We start from the raw sequence: 15,187 nt of genomic DNA on the forward strand, positions 1-15,187 counted from the left end.
ATAAAGCCGTGGGAGAGATGAGTGGGTCCTGCTGCTGACTGAGCAGGATGTACAGGAAATACCAGTTCCACCTTGAAACAACAAAGACATTCTTTGACACAACAAGAAAAGGCCAAGGTGCACAGAGATTAGGTACAAGCAAATCAATGAAACAAACTCCCAGGACTTGTATCTGGCATTTCAACTGTCACAGCTTCACCAGTTTAAGTCTGATGGGTTCTGTTTACAACTCTCGGTCTTTCTGTTTCTCTGTGGGCTATCCCAATCACTGTGGACACTTCCTCCCGCCTTCCTCCTTGTCTGTCTTGGCACCCTCTGCCTTTATTTCTCCTCAAAACAGATGCTTGGACGATCTTTGTTTCCCAACAAAAGCGTGATGAGGTCAGAGCAGGGAGGACATGCAGGCGAGGTTTGGGAAACAGGAGGGGAGGAGGAGCAAAAGGAGGAAGAGAGAAAAACGGGCTGCAGTGACGTCACATGCAGAAGAGGAAATATGACTTCTTGCTTGCAGGCGTGTGTAGGTCTGTTTGCTAAGCTTTTCTGGACATGAAGCTCTTTGTAGGTTCATAAGTAACTTATTGATGTTGAAATCTGTGTGTGTGTGTGTGTGTGTGTGTGTGTGTGTGTGTGTGTGTGTGTGTGTGTGTGTGTGTGTGTGTGTGTGTGTGTGTGTGTGTGTGTGTGTGTGTGTGTGTGTGAGTGAATGACTGTAGTGTGAAGCGCTTTGGGGTCCTCTTTGCTTGATAAGGCGTTATTCAAGTACAAAGCCATTTACCATTAACCATTTACCAAATATTTCATACTTTGGAGATCAACAGAAGAATGTGACAGAGATTTTAGTGGGGGGAAATCCCTGGGACATTAAACATAATAATTTAAAGATATCCATGGTTGTATGTAGTGAATCACTATTTATTTGATTTCTAAAAACTTGCAGTTACAACAAACATTCAGCCAGTGATCGTTTGGTGGTGGCCCAAGTTGATGATTCAAGGTTCAACTTCAACCTTGCAATCTTTCTCAATTGCTTTGGTTCATTTCTCTGATCAGAATTCAAATTCTCACAGCTGTTTGTTCAACGTCCACAACATTAAGTCATTTGCGCTTCATAGTAGTAGTTTCTCATACCTGTGCCAACAAGTCGAAAATGCTTTGTGTCAGTTGCTTTCATTTTGATGACACTGACACGTCCAATGATGTGAGTACTTGCTTTTAAGGAATGAACAATGTATTTTGCAGGTTCATAACTGAGTTTTGAAATTTGTACTGCTTTCAGAAACTTGCTGATGTGAGAAATGCATCAAAAAGCGACTAAAAAAACCTGTAAAATCAACTGAATCTTATTACTGCCCTCTAGTGGTGGTAGTTCAACGTGTTTCCTGTGAAACTTCACAAGAAAATCATTTCTAAGAGCTCACTGATGTTGTTCTGTCAAATATTTCCACTTGTATCATCTTCAGTGTTGGACAAACATAAATCTACAGAGTTCAAAGGTGAGGAGAACAAAAATATGACCTACAAACCTAATGACCCACCTAAAAGACTGAAACAAACAGAAAAATGAATAAATAGATTGTTCAGACTAGAAGAGATAATTAATGGGAAAATATGAATATCTTTGCTACTTTTTGCAAGGACAGCACATATTTGCATGAGCCTACTTTAGTTAAAATAACCTAATTTCATTGTATAGTAATCCAGAAACTGCAATCAAAAATAAAAGTGAAATTGAAAGTATTATCTTCACCAGTTTAACTAATAAAGCAGCAAATATTACAAAAAACTTCTAAAATTAAACATATATCCTTGTCTTTAAAATAACCTTAAAAAGACTGCAAGAAAATAAATGAAGATATAAAGCACACTTTTTTAACTGACATCTAATATCCTGTTAAAGCTGCGTAGAGGGTTACAAAAGATTATTCATTAAAAAACATAAAATTTCTTTAAAAAAACAGATTGTATCAAATCTGACATATTTTTTCAGTAAATGGCTGGGAATTTGGAATAGTATGTTGGAAATAAATCAGTTATGCATGATAACAAAAAAAATTACTATGGCCATAAGGCTGGAAGTGAGTGTAATTAGTAGTTATGAAATAAAAAGTTTTCAGAAAGATCAGCGCAAAACACTGTCCCCTGGTAGACAGAAATAACCTGAGACATATATTATAGAACATTAAAGAATAGACAGCTCCCACCTGAACTGACAAGGAGTGCGTTTCTCATTAAAGTACAAAAAAAAAGCAATTTTTACTCTAAAGAGCGTGTAAGGATACACAGCTCAAGTGGGAGAATGCGTTGACTGTAAAGCTACTAGTCAGACACGCCGCAAATCCAGGGTGGAGAGAGAATGAGAAGAAGGGTGGAGCTAAATACAGGACAACTCTGGAAGAAAACCTGTTAGAGGCAGCTAAACTTATGACTGGGACAGAGGTTCACCCTACACTGAGTCAGCAACCTGTTACATACCATAGGCAAGTGGCCCAGTCAAACTTTAAACCCTTATCATATTGAATATGTGACTAAAAGAATAAAAAAATGCTCTTCAAAGATACCACTTTACATGAGCTGTTAAGTAGCGAACAAATAGAAACATTTCAGCTGTTTAGATCAGCACAGCTGGTCGAGACATTACAAAATGACAAAATTTTACTTAGTACTTTTATCTGGTTTCCAGTGCAAATATCTTAGTACATTTGAAATTAGACAAAACTAACTTACAGGTTAGTTAGAATATAGTCAATTCCTGAATTGACTATATTTTTAACTTGTTTTGAGAAAGCCATGTATGGACGGACATACACATAGACGGATGGATAGATAGATAGATAGACTCTTTTCAAATCATTTTCTTTTCAAAAGAATTCATTCTGTAATTTTTCAGCTCAGCATGTCCTTGGTTTCACTGAAAAGCATGTTGACGTAGAAAACCTCATGTTCTGGCTTCTGCGCTGCACTGACAAAGAGCTTGGTGATGTCCTTCAGCATCCATTGTGCTGTCCTCATTCTACCATGTCTATGTTTTGATTCATTTTTGTTCTTTTATATAAGTACAGCCCACTCAGTAAGAAAGTTGGGACACTTTGTCTATAGAAATGAAGCTTTCCAAAGTTCTCTCAAAATAAGTCCTTGTGGAGACCAAGCACAGCTCATCTTCTAGCGTATGGATGAGAGACAACATCAAGGTTGTCGTAGGAACACGTTTCCAACCGCATACATCAATAGGGCGTATAACTTGCTCGTGTCTGAACACTTTTATTGCTGATCAGTGTGAGAGGGGTTTTTAAATGACATAGCTGTGCATATTACAACAGAGAGTGCAGGAAAAGCGTGTATGTGGGCGGTAATCTTGCATGGAGTCCAAACTCTTGATGCTTGATTGTTTCAAATCAATGCAAGAATTTCAAGGCAATTTAAGGATGCGTCAGTTTAAAAAGGCAATTCGTGCTGGGTGGTGATAATGTTACGTTTTATTAGATGACCTCACTTGAATGAAACAATGAATACAAGCAAGTTTGCTGTTTCCAGTTTGCAGAAGTTTAGGCTTCGGTAATATACAGTTGTAAAATCCTCCACTGTAAAATTCTGTGAGTACTGCAGAGGAATCATTTATCCCCAGGCTGTGTGAATCACAGAGCAGGGAGTGTGCTTTAGAGCTAGTCGTGACAATATAATGTAATATAATATAAGCGGGGGCTTCCACAGAGACAGAACTCGAAACCTATACATCTTCCCTGGCGCTGTTATGGCAGGATGTGCTGTAAAATTGTCAATGTGTCAGTCTGATATGTTTTCTCACAGTAAAATGCCATAATCATGTGGGGGGAGGAGGGGGGGATGATATGAAATCAAATTATGTTTGTCATTAACTCACGACTGCAGGAAATTACATGAGAACATTGTTAATCACTCTGAGCACTCCACAATCCACAGTGTCATGTCTGCAGGGATTTGAGGCTATTATACTGCTCTGCATCCATTAGTCTGTAAACCATCCATTTATCCACCATGAGAGAGGAAACTAAAAAAAAAGGTAGAGTGCGTCTAATTATAGTACTGGACGGATCATGATACCCTTCATCTTCGAGTGTTTTTCACAGAACAAATTGTTCAAATGCATAATTTTAACTTGATTTTAATCATGTTGAAGCAGCTGTATGTTCTGCAGGTAATGTCTACCTGTATTTCTAGATGAATCTAGACTTTTTTTCTAAAGAGAAATTGGGTTATTTTTATTGGACATTATGCGGGTGCTTCATGCTTCTATAAAAGGCATACTTTCTGAGCCAGAGCGATGACGCAGAGACTGCATGGGTTCTCAGCAGGAGTATAAGAGATGGCACTCAGCTCCGTTGCGGAGCACACATGAAGGGGGGGGAGACGAAACCGATCGCTGATTAGACTCAAAAAGCTTCTCGGTGGCAAGAGCCAAAGGGATGAACACAACTGAGAAGTTCTGCCTTCCCGTTGATGGCATCCTCGAAGTGTTCAACTCTTTCACCGGGCATCAGCATTCACGAATTGCGCACCAAGTACTGCAGAGCGCAGCTCTCATCCCGCGAGCCCAACACCCCAAAGTCTCAAACATAACCAAAACGGGCATGGGCATAATCAAAACTGTCAAAGGTTGCTGGAGACGGCAGGACAAGAGAATGATCTCCCGCAGGTCTTCAAGTTCTGGGCGTCGGCAGGTGTCGATTGATCGAGTCCCCAAAAAGCCGGTGGACCTGACAGAGTTGGGTGCGACCAAGTCGAAGAACTGTCACAGAGTAGTGGTGCTCGGGGCGCCCAAAGTGGGTAAAACCAACATCCTCCGGCGGTTCTTAGGGGAAGACTATGAAGAACACTATGAGCCTACTGTCGAGGACTTTTATCGCAAGATGTTCCACATAGGAGGGGAAACATACCAGGTTGATCTGCTGGATGCGGCATCTGAGAAAGACTTTCCAGCCAAACGGAGATTGTCTATACTGACAGGTAAGGACGCTTTATGGCTTAGTTTTTTGTTGTTTTTTTTTTTTTTTTACCAAGAAAAGCTGTCGATGTCCTTAAACTCAATTATAATCCATTTTTTTGTCTTTGCAGGTGATATTTTTCTCCTAGTCTTCAGCTTGGATGACAGAGAGTCTTTGAATGAAGTCCGTGAGCTGCTCGACGAAATTAAAGCCGCAAAGGCAAAACTCCAAAAGCCCAACCACCCAGCAAAGGTGCCAGTCGTGGTGTGCGCCAACAAAGCAGACCTGGACGCACAGAGAGTCCTCAGCAACTCCGAGGTTGTGGACATCCTGGGCGAGGACGCGCCGTTCTTCGAAACCTCCGCTAAAACAGGCGCCGGACTGGAGGCTGTCTTCGCGGCTCTCGCAGCTCTCGGCGGGCTGCCCGACGAGACCAGCCCGTCGCGTCATCAGATCATCCCCATCCTGACCTACCAGTCGCTGTGCGTAGGCAAACGGGGCATCAGGATGAGGAGACACTCCCGGGGACTCGGCGCACCCTGCGCCGCCGTGGACCCCCTTGCGCGCCGCCCGAGCTTCGCCAGCGACCTGCGGCTGGTGCTTGGATCAAGCACCCAACACAAGAAACCCGAGAAGCATCAGGTTCAATGAATTATGAAACTTCTCGACAAAACAAAATTGTAGTAGTATGCTGCAATGTCATAACATGTAAGGAGTTATACTCTGTAGCACCTGGCCGGACCGGTGCATTATTATTTTTTTGTATTCTGTAATTGCATCCTTTATTAAAAGTTTGCTTAAAATGTCGTGCTTGATTCCCCCCCCCCTCTCTGATCAAACATTTTGTCGATTACAATGAGAATGTGAAAGTGATTTACGCAAGAACTTGATAGTTGTCAAGTGATGATGTAATAAAAAAATAAAAAAAAACCTGGAGCGTGGGATGGGGATCATCTGCGAGAGAGGATGACTCAAAAGAGTCTCCAATCAGACACGAGAGATTGTTCACATTTCGGGGCGCCCACGACGCTCGGGGTTGGCAACGAGCCTTACAATGTGTCAGGAGCAATCCTGCTTACTCAGCTCCGGTAGTTTACACACGTCTGAATCACGCTGAATTTTAGGAAACAAAACCTTAAGGCGATATTTTTGAGGAGGAGGAGGAGGAGAGGACGAATGATAAGAGGAGAGCGGCAGTGAGATCAGCACCATGGAGAGAGCCCACATGGAAGCCAGAGGGCAACTTATCCACTCGTTTGATAGTCATATTTCATAGATGCTGCTACTTTTTAAGTCACGCCACATTTTAAGATGTCAATCACTTTTCCTTTCATATAGTTAAATAAACAAATTAATACCATTTGTGAGATGGAGACATAACTGGAATTTATCACAAAATGTTTATTTTCTTGTACAAAACCGTTACATAACCTCTGGGGAAAAAAACATGTTTATAAATAGAAATGCCAGCAATTAAATAATAAACAGAACCGCAGATTTATTCATACACTTTGATTATTTTCATGTCATGGTTCTATGCATAATTTGATATTTTTTCTTCAGATTTTTTTGAGATACAAAAAAAAAAAAACGTAAAAACAGTAAAATACTATTTTCGGTTTCTTCACATTTTTATTTTCCAAATACATTTACAAAAAAACTGTTCTTAATTTTCTGGGGTATGTCCAGTTAGATTGGACAAAGATTATCCATGTGTTAAGTAAAACATTCATTATTTCTTACCAGGTTTCTGCATTAATTTTAATTCTGTAATAAATAGAATGCTCTATCAAAGAAAAAGAAAAAAATCACAAAACTATACACAAATGTTTTTGGATGTTATGTGACAAAGTCTGTACATCTACAAGGCATTATAGCACATAAATGTAGCATCCAAATAGAAAGTATTGTTTTTAACCAATCTAAGTTCATCATACTCCAGAAACTGCAATCAAAAATAAAAGTGAAATTTAAAGTATTATCTTTACCAGTTTAACTAATAAAGCAGCAAATATTACAAAAAAACTCTAAAATTAAACATATATCCTTGTATTTAAAATAACCTTAAAAAGACTGCAAGAAAAGAAATGAAGATATAAAACACACTTTTTGAACTGACATATAATATCCTGTTAAAGCTGCATAGAGGGTTACAAAAGATTATTCATTAAAAAACATTAAGCAGAAGAAAAATATTTGAGCATTTCTTAAAAAAAACAGGTTGTATCAAATCTGACATATTTTTTAAACAAATAAATACTTTATTCTTTTACACATATCTGTCAGACAATTCAACGGATTGTGCAAATTCTTGTAATTTATTTATTTATTTTACATGGTTGTGATTTAGAGAGTTATAGATCTTCATTGTCAGTTAGCTGCCAGTTTTTGGGAAAAACTTCTATCCAGTTCCACCAGCAAAACAGGAAGCATGCTGTCCAATAAGGCCAGACCCTCCCAGGAACATCTCAAACCTCTAATAAGAAAGAATAATGGACAAGGTGTCTGGGTCAGTGTTTGCTTAAATAATTATGCTAACCAAAAAATATGCTAGATCTAGCTTCACATAAATTGCAACTGTATGTGTTTACAAGTAAACATGACAGTAGAAAATCAAAGACATGAAATCACCTGTCATCAAGAATCAGCTGTCCACTTTGCAGCAGCTCTTGGACAACAAGAGATCCACCAAATATTTCAAGAAGACTTAATTCAGGGCTAAACATCTCCCAGTGCTTTAAAAAGGCAGAAAATTGTGACAAATATGTTCAGGTTTTACAAAAACTACTCACTACTCGACATTCTCCTCAGTGACAGAGGCACTCGCACAGAAAGTAAAAGGTCTATTGTGTGAGCTTCACCTTGTGATTAATGCCCGTGGTCATTCTCATTCCCATCACTAACACCTCCTCTAATCTGCAAAACAAAAATCACTCAGAATTAACAAGGACATGTCTCAATATAGCTTCTTCTAATGTGGGCAGAATGTTTCAGAGTTGAAGCACATGCATACACAGAGACCTTGAAACCCTGCCACACACACACATCTTGTGAACTAAGTGTCACATTTTCACATGGCCAGAGAATTTTGGGAAACTGCAACAATGTGTCGTCTTGTGTGATTACCAGAAATAACCATGGCAAGACACAACGCTACTGCCCGTAAGTGTAACAACTCACAGTTCAAGATGGCCCAGCTGGATCCGCCTCCGAGTTCCATGTCCTCGCTGTCGGACTTCGCGGATCCACACATCCGGCTCCAGAGTCTGTGTCCGGGCCTCACGGGCAACGCCTCCCTCTCCCAGGGGAACAAAACGTCCATGTGCTCCTGTTCCACAGCGCGAGCAAATAAGATTACACAAGAACAACCAACATCCACCAGTGGTTCTGACCCCGTTTAAATTACCAGGGCCAACACCGATGTACTGTCTTCCCGTCCAGTAGCTCAGGTTGTGACGACTCTCTGAATTCTGTGCAACACAAAGACGGGAGACATCGTTACAACTGTGAGCAATGGCACAGAACAAACTTAATCTCATTAAGAAGTAGTACAGTTATGATTTTAAACGGAATCACATCTCTAACTGTCAAACACTCTCATTTTGACCCAATATTTCTATTTTCAAATGCTAACTAAATATTATGCAAGTTTACTAATCAACACAGCTAAACAAGACTATAGCATGACAGATTTCTAGAGTGAAAATAGTCTCAAAATATGCTAAGGTGCAGGCTCCCAGTTGCAACATTTTTTTTTATTACATTTTTAATCGACATGACCCAGAACTTTGTCATCACCATCTGTCAAAAATAAATATAAAATAATTTTTTAATGACCGTATTAGTGATGTTTTTACTCAGTTTTACAGACAAATGCTTCTCAAGAAACAAAAGAAACATTATTTGAAACAAAATACAACAAAAAGTCCATCTGACGGTGTTGACACAGAACTGAAGGTGGTGACAAACTAGTGAGTAAAAACAAAAACCTGATACATTTGAAGTAATGCAATTTATGTAAAATACATTAAAATGAATTAATTGCACATTTAAGTGAGATTTGTCAACAATTTCACTGAAAGAGTCACAAAAACTCTGACGGAGTTGACATCTGACGGAGTTGACGAAATGCCAAACTACCTCAATTTATATGATGTTATTCTGAAGGAGGCCATATTGCAGCTCATCAGGTCCATGAAATCTTTACAGTATACCAAAATTAAGTTTTTATTTCACAAAATTTCATCCAAGTTTTGTAAATTGTCGGTTATGGCGTTGACACATCATGGTTGTGACGAGCAATTTAGGAATAAAACAGAAGAAAAAACTAAATAATAACATATGCTAACCAGAGCTAACTAGCCCTCTTAGCAAAGGAAGAAAAAGAAAGTGGTGATGGGGTCCTCAGAAGTTATAATAATGCCAGTTATAATAATGCCAATAATGCCTGATTTTTTTTTACATTCTTTTTTATGTCTGACAGTGTTGACAAAAACTTGGGACAAATTTCAATGGAGTTGGAAAATATATAAAAAATGATTTTTAATTCAATTTATTGATACTTTTATAATTATTTAAATTACCACTTATACTTAATTATCATAATATACTATCTTAGTATTCCTTTAATTGTTTTAAACTATTATAATGTATGGAGTTCTACTCCAAGACAAGGGATTTTACAGACACCATTCAACTTAAACGATGTTTAAAATAAAAAAAATATTCAGCAAAGACCAGGAAAATATACATTGTTGTGCTCACATGACCCAGGTTAGTTTAGTCAGATATTTGAAAAAAATATATTTTGTGTATATTTTATTCAAATTTTGTGCTTTGTTTTGTCCCTATTCTCAAGAATCATTTGGAATACAAAAATTCTCAGTTTGCTTTTCAACTTCGCTGGAGATACAACATTTAGAGAGAGAGACAATGTCAAACGGTAATTTTAGAAACTATTGCAATTTTAGTGAAAATTATTCTTACTATCGGTTGGGCCCTTGACTACCTGGTCACAAAGGGAGTTGAAAAATTACTGGGATATAGTACTGAAGTAGAAGACACCACAACAGAGAGCTCATCAGACGAGAGATTTTGAAATGGTTTTGACATTGTTGCCGAAGAATCCGAAGAGGACAAGAGATGGAAATACTTTTGTTTTGAGGAACTTATTCCTGAAGATCATAGTGACATGGATGCTTCCACTACAGTTGTCAGTACCACTTCAAGTGTCTTGACAAATTTGACAGTCAAGACTCCTGAAGATACTGTTGCTTTGGAAATCGTCAGTGTTCTTGATTTGGAGCTGCACTTGGAAACTTGCTCTGGGGACACAGACACTGATGATTGTAAAAGAATTGATGTTCCCCTTGAACAAATGGACCTGGCTGTTGAAGCAAGCTGTGACAGCAAGGGACATGCAATGAATTTTGAACAAGTTCTAGAGCATTCATTGGTAGAAGAAACCTCACGTCCCTCTGGGAGTCCTGTGGGACTCCCACGCACCCTCCAGGACCCTGCTGAGGGTGTGGAGCTGGTTTCATCTTCTATTGATTAAAACTCAAAAGATAAAATTCAAAATTACGCAGTCTATTTTGATGGCATGGATGCTGAAGATGTGGACGTTTCCGCTAAGGAAGTCTATTCTGCAAACACAATTGCTGAGAATGTTGTGGCACATTTTGAAGATGTTTCTGAGCATTCTTTAGAAAAAATGTTCTTCAGAAGACATATACACAGAAGACGACATTCAATTCTCAGAAAATTTTGACAGAAGGGATTTTTCCTCTAGGGACACATCCATCCTGGGATATCAAAATCTTGAGAAATATGTGTCACAGTTTGACAAAATTTCTGAGTGTTCTTCAACAGAAGAATCATTTTCAGAAGAAAAGTCAGAACATGACGTCCAAATTGAGCCAAAACATTGTGACAGCATGGATGTTAAAGAAATGGATGTTTCCTTTAAGGAAGTTCATTCTGAACGCAGAAATGCCAGAAATGTTATGTCACAAGTTTCTAAGTGGATTCGCCGGCTAGGGAATAAGTTGGCAAATCTCCCACCAAGGAGAAAAAGCTAACTATTTTCTTTCTTGGCGAAGAAAAGTTTAAGGAAGCTCCTTAATGATCTGATTTCACCTCTGGAAGAACTTCAAACACATTTCGGAGGGAGTGGATGGAACATGGCCCACACAGAGTCATTCCCCAACTCCATTTTCAATGCGGGTTATAGGAGTTGTGGCCACAAGGTTTCCAGTGCCTGTGTTGGAGAGTGTCCCTCCTAGAGACTTTCTTGTTCTGCTGGGGGATTTCAACGCTTACATGGGCAATTACAGTGAGACCTGGAGGCTTATGGTTGAGAGGATCGGCCACCCTGATCTAAACCTGAGTAGTGTACTGTTATTGGACTTCTGTGCTGTAGAAACCGTCACCATCGAGAACAAAACTGCTGAGCCGAAATCGAAGCTCAAAGATCTGACAGGGAGAATCAAAAGGTTTTTCAGCATATTTGCTTGCAAACATTCTTCTAAGGTAACTCCAGTGAACATGGACCTGGGAAAACCAGAAACCTCTCCTAAAGAAGACAAGCCAATGCTTAGTGTCCAGGTTGAAGATGGGAAAAAATCTGCAGAAGGTTTTGTTGTAGAGGAAAATACTGGTATTACACTGGAGCAAAAATATGAACGTGAGGAAGAAGGATGTGTAGAAGAGGCTCAACCCACCAAGGAAACTATGGCCATGGCAGCTTTTATTCCTCCAGAGGGTCTGTTAACTGGAGATTTGCAAGAGGAGGAATTAGAACCAGGGCCAAAGGTTGATGAAGTTTCATCAAGTTGATGAAGTTTCATCAAGTAAATAACAAGTAGGATTTTATTGCATATGTTTCATCAACCTTTGGCTCTGGATCCAAAGGTTGATGAAACATATGTAATAAAAGTTTCACCTATTGAGCCCTTCATTCCTCCTGAAGATGCATCAGACATTGCAGATCTGGAAAACTGTGCACCAGAGATCCAGTTAACGGAATATTCTCAGGTGAAGGAATTGAAACCACACCCAAAGTCTGATCAAAACACATCTGTCTTCACTCCTGCAGATGAGGATTCATCTGTGAAGGAAGGTCAGTCGGACAGTCAAATGTCCTCAGTGCTGGAAGACGATGAAATCAAGGAGAAAATTACATATTCTGACGTTTGTCCTGCGGTAGAAACAGAGAAGGTTCCACATGCATCTGGATCAACAGCTCATTATCGTGCATAAGAGTTTAGCACATTGGTATTTGTAATTCTATGCAGAATGAGACTTTACACAATCAGGAAAGATGCAAAAGCAAATGTCAGTTGGATGAAATATGTTACTAAAAGAATTTGATTACTTTGTAGAAGTTATTTGAACTGCGCACTGATGTGCTGGTATATAAATGTTGAATTTTGCTTAATATTAGGAGTATATTTAACTAAATATTAAGGGTAAATAACAAGTAGGATTTTATTACATATGATGCCTTTTAATTGTGTTTAAGTTAATCTAAGATTTAAAATCCTTAATTTATTGATAATATGAGGCTGTTTGTGACAGACTTACATTTTTAGCAAAGTTAGACACTTCATACTGCTGAAAGCCGTGCTGCTGGAGAGTTGTTCTGGCACATTGGTACATCTCTGCTATGATTTCCTCTGTTGGCATGGTTACTTGTCCAGACTGAACCTGTTTAAACAGCTGAGTACCTCTCTCAAGGGTCAGCTGGTACAGAGACACGTGGTCATCACACACCCTCAGCATCTCAGACAACTCTCTGCTCCACAATTCAGTTGTTTGGTTGGGGCGTCCAAACATAATATCCACCGACACCCCACCTGGACACAGCTTCCTGGCCTCTGCCAGAGTCTGCAAAGCATCCAGGGAGTTGTGGTCTCTTCCCAAACTTTTCAGGTCCTTGTCCTGCAGAGACTGTGGGAATAACAATGCGTTATAAGCAGTAACTGGACACAATTTTCTGTACCTTAAAATCTAACATTTTTGTTTACCTGGACGCCAATGGAGAAACGGTTCACCCCCACATGGTGGTAGTCTTTTAACTTTGACATTCCCACTGGGGTAGGGTTTACCTCCAGTGTGACTTCAGCCTCATCTGAGAGATTCACCTGCTTGGAAACTGTTTCCAGGATCTTAGCGATGGTTGATGGGTGAGCCAGGCTTGGAGTCCCACCACCAAAAAAAACAGATGTGATGCTGCAAGTCCAAAACCAAAGGATTGTAAAAGTGTTTACAGGGCAAAAGTATTTATATTTCTTAAAATTCTTCAGATGTTGACAATTCACAATATTCAATGTATTTTATAAGGACTTTATGATAGACCAACATACAGTGGAGAATAAGTGTGAAGTTGAAGGAAACTGATAACATACTTTGCTAAATTGCTTTTACATTCCAAATTTGCAACGAAGTTCCAGTTTGTAAGTTGTTAATATATAAAAAATTGAAGGGGTATCCATATCTCTGCACTGCATTAGTTGTAACCTGGATGCAGGATTGAACACAAGAGCAACTTGAATGAATGAACATACCAGGACACTTGACTGAGTTGCAGCAATGTCTCAGTTTCCCTCTGAAGACACTTTGCCATGATGTCTTCGTTGTTCTCTTTGGGTATGTATTTGTTAAAATTGCAGTAGGTGCATCGTCGGAGACAATAAGGCCACTAAGGGAGAGACAACAGAAGGCAAAGCATAAATAATATATGCATTAAAAGTAGAAAACTTTAAAATAAGAACATTTCTGAAGAAACGTGGCCTGCCAAAGTGTGCCCGCTGGTTGGAACCCAGCATTCAGAGGCTATAAATGAGCATTAATGCTAAAGTAAGCGACAATGTACTCAATAGCATGTGGAGTCACAAGCATGTTGAGTAACATGGACTTACTCCATTCAGTATGTTAAAATTTGTCTATAAGCCAAAATTAGCCAAATGCTGCCAGTGGCCTGTTGTCTCACATTGACTTCATCCATTCAGTGTGCTAAACATGGCAAACAAATAAAAAATAGCTAAAACGTTTATTTTAGAGATGAGGTTACTGCTACCATTAGTAGGGGGGCAGTGCACTGCTAATGTTTGTGCTAATCTTAATGCACAGACTTCTAATTTTTACTTTTGTAAAAGTAAAAATCAGATGTTTTGTGGGACTTTACCAGAAAACTTGCTCATCTCTTAGCAACAGATCAACAACAAATATTGTTATTGTTCAAAAGACAAAAGATTTCATCTGCTCTTTTGCAATACCACCTATCTTATACCACTTAACAAAAATTGTGCATTTGAATTTTTCTTTTTTTGTCATTGGTGGTACATATATTATAAAACAGACATTCAACACAAAAGTAAAAATTTGTTTTTTACTTCGTGGCTGTTGGTTACCAGAAAAAAAACAATTATCATCTCTAAACAGCAAATGAATAAGTAATATTATTGTCTGTACAGCATAATCTCTTGACATACTGCTTATCTGCTCAAACACAGAAAATTTACAGTTGGTGTTAAAATCAGATGGTTACTTTGTGGCACTTCGTTACCAGAAAACGTGCTCGTCTCTTAGCAACAGACTGACAACAAATGCTGTTTTTCAAAAATACATAAGATTTCTTCTTCTGCTCTTTTGAAATACTACTTATCTTATATACTTAACAAGAATTGTGCAGTTGAATTGTTTTTTTCTTTTTTTGTCATTGAAGGTACATATAAAACACATTCAACACAAAAGTAAAAATGTGACTTTTACTTCGTGGCTGTTCGTTACAATAAAAAAACAACGCTCATCTCTAAACAGCAAATGAATAAGTAATATTATTGTTTGTACAGCATAATCTCTTGACATACTGCTTATCTGCTCAAACACAGAAAATGTACAGTTGGCATAAAACTCAGATGTTTACTTTGTGGCACTTCGTTACCAGAAAACGTGCTCATCTCTTAGCAACAGACTGACAACAAATGCTATTTTTCAAAAAGACATAAGATTTCTTCTGCTCTTTCGGAATACTACTTAACAAAAATTGTGCAGTAAATGTTTTTCTTTTATTGTTATTGGAGGTACAAATAAAACAGACATTCAACACGAAAGTAAAAATTTGACTTTTACTTCGTGGCTGTTCGTTACCAGAAAACAAAAAAAACAACACTCATCTCTAAACAGCAAATTAATAAGAAATATTATTGTTTGTAAAGCATAACCTC

General features: G+C 38.6%; 2 protein-coding genes across 2 annotated transcripts; one reads left to right on the forward strand and one right to left on the reverse strand.

The window, feature by feature from the left end:
- Positions 1-1,964: 1,964 nt before the first annotated feature.
- rasd2a (RASD family member 2a) lies at positions 1,965-5,764 on the forward strand. Its single transcript, XM_008416117.3, has 2 exons — positions 1,965-4,980; positions 5,089-5,764. The coding sequence occupies exons 1-2, from the start codon at positions 4,440-4,442 to the stop codon at positions 5,607-5,609; spliced, it is 1,062 nt and encodes a 353-aa protein (XP_008414339.1). The 5' UTR covers positions 1,965-4,439; the 3' UTR covers positions 5,610-5,764.
- Positions 5,765-6,339: 575 nt separating this feature from the next.
- On the reverse strand, positions 6,340-14,471 carry rsad1 (radical S-adenosyl methionine domain containing 1). The gene is made up of 9 exons (XM_008416106.3): positions 14,453-14,471; positions 13,526-13,659; positions 12,986-13,190; positions 12,543-12,908; positions 8,365-8,428; positions 8,139-8,286; positions 7,820-7,874; positions 7,590-7,693; positions 6,340-7,434 (listed from the first exon to the last, which is right to left on the reverse strand). The coding sequence occupies exons 2-9, from the start codon at positions 13,582-13,584 to the stop codon at positions 7,329-7,331; spliced, it is 1,107 nt and encodes a 368-aa protein (XP_008414328.1). The 5' UTR covers positions 13,585-13,659; positions 14,453-14,471; the 3' UTR covers positions 6,340-7,328.
- Between the last annotated feature and the right edge of the window lie 716 nt (positions 14,472-15,187).

This window comes from Poecilia reticulata, chromosome 8, assembly GCF_904066995.2.
Source record: "Poecilia reticulata chromosome 8, P_reticulata-male-v2, whole genome shotgun sequence".
NCBI lineage: Eukaryota > Metazoa > Chordata > Actinopteri > Cyprinodontiformes > Poeciliidae > Poecilia > Poecilia reticulata.

What these genes read in the sequence shown, in the direction of transcription:
- rsad1 (XM_008416106.3), bottom strand. Translation starts at nt 13,584, where the DNA reads ATGGCAAAGTGTCTTCAGAGGGAAACTGAGACATTGCTGCAACTCAGT. An exon ending in TGTCTAACTTTGCTAAAAAT is followed by an intron (nt 8,429 to 12,542) that starts GTAAGTCTGTCA and finishes TGTGTTGCACAG; the next exon opens with AATTCAGAGAGTCGTCACAA. An exon ending in CAGCTGGGCCATCTTGAACT is followed by an intron (nt 7,875 to 8,138) that starts GTGAGTTGTTAC and finishes TTTGTTTTGCAG; the next exon opens with ATTAGAGGAGGTGTTAGTGA.
- rasd2a (XM_008416117.3), top strand. Translation starts at nt 4,440, where the DNA reads ATGAACACAACTGAGAAGTTCTGCCTTCCCGTTGATGGCATCCTCGAA. An exon ending in GAGATTGTCTATACTGACAG is followed by an intron (nt 4,981 to 5,088) that starts GTAAGGACGCTT and finishes TTGTCTTTGCAG; the next exon opens with GTGATATTTTTCTCCTAGTC.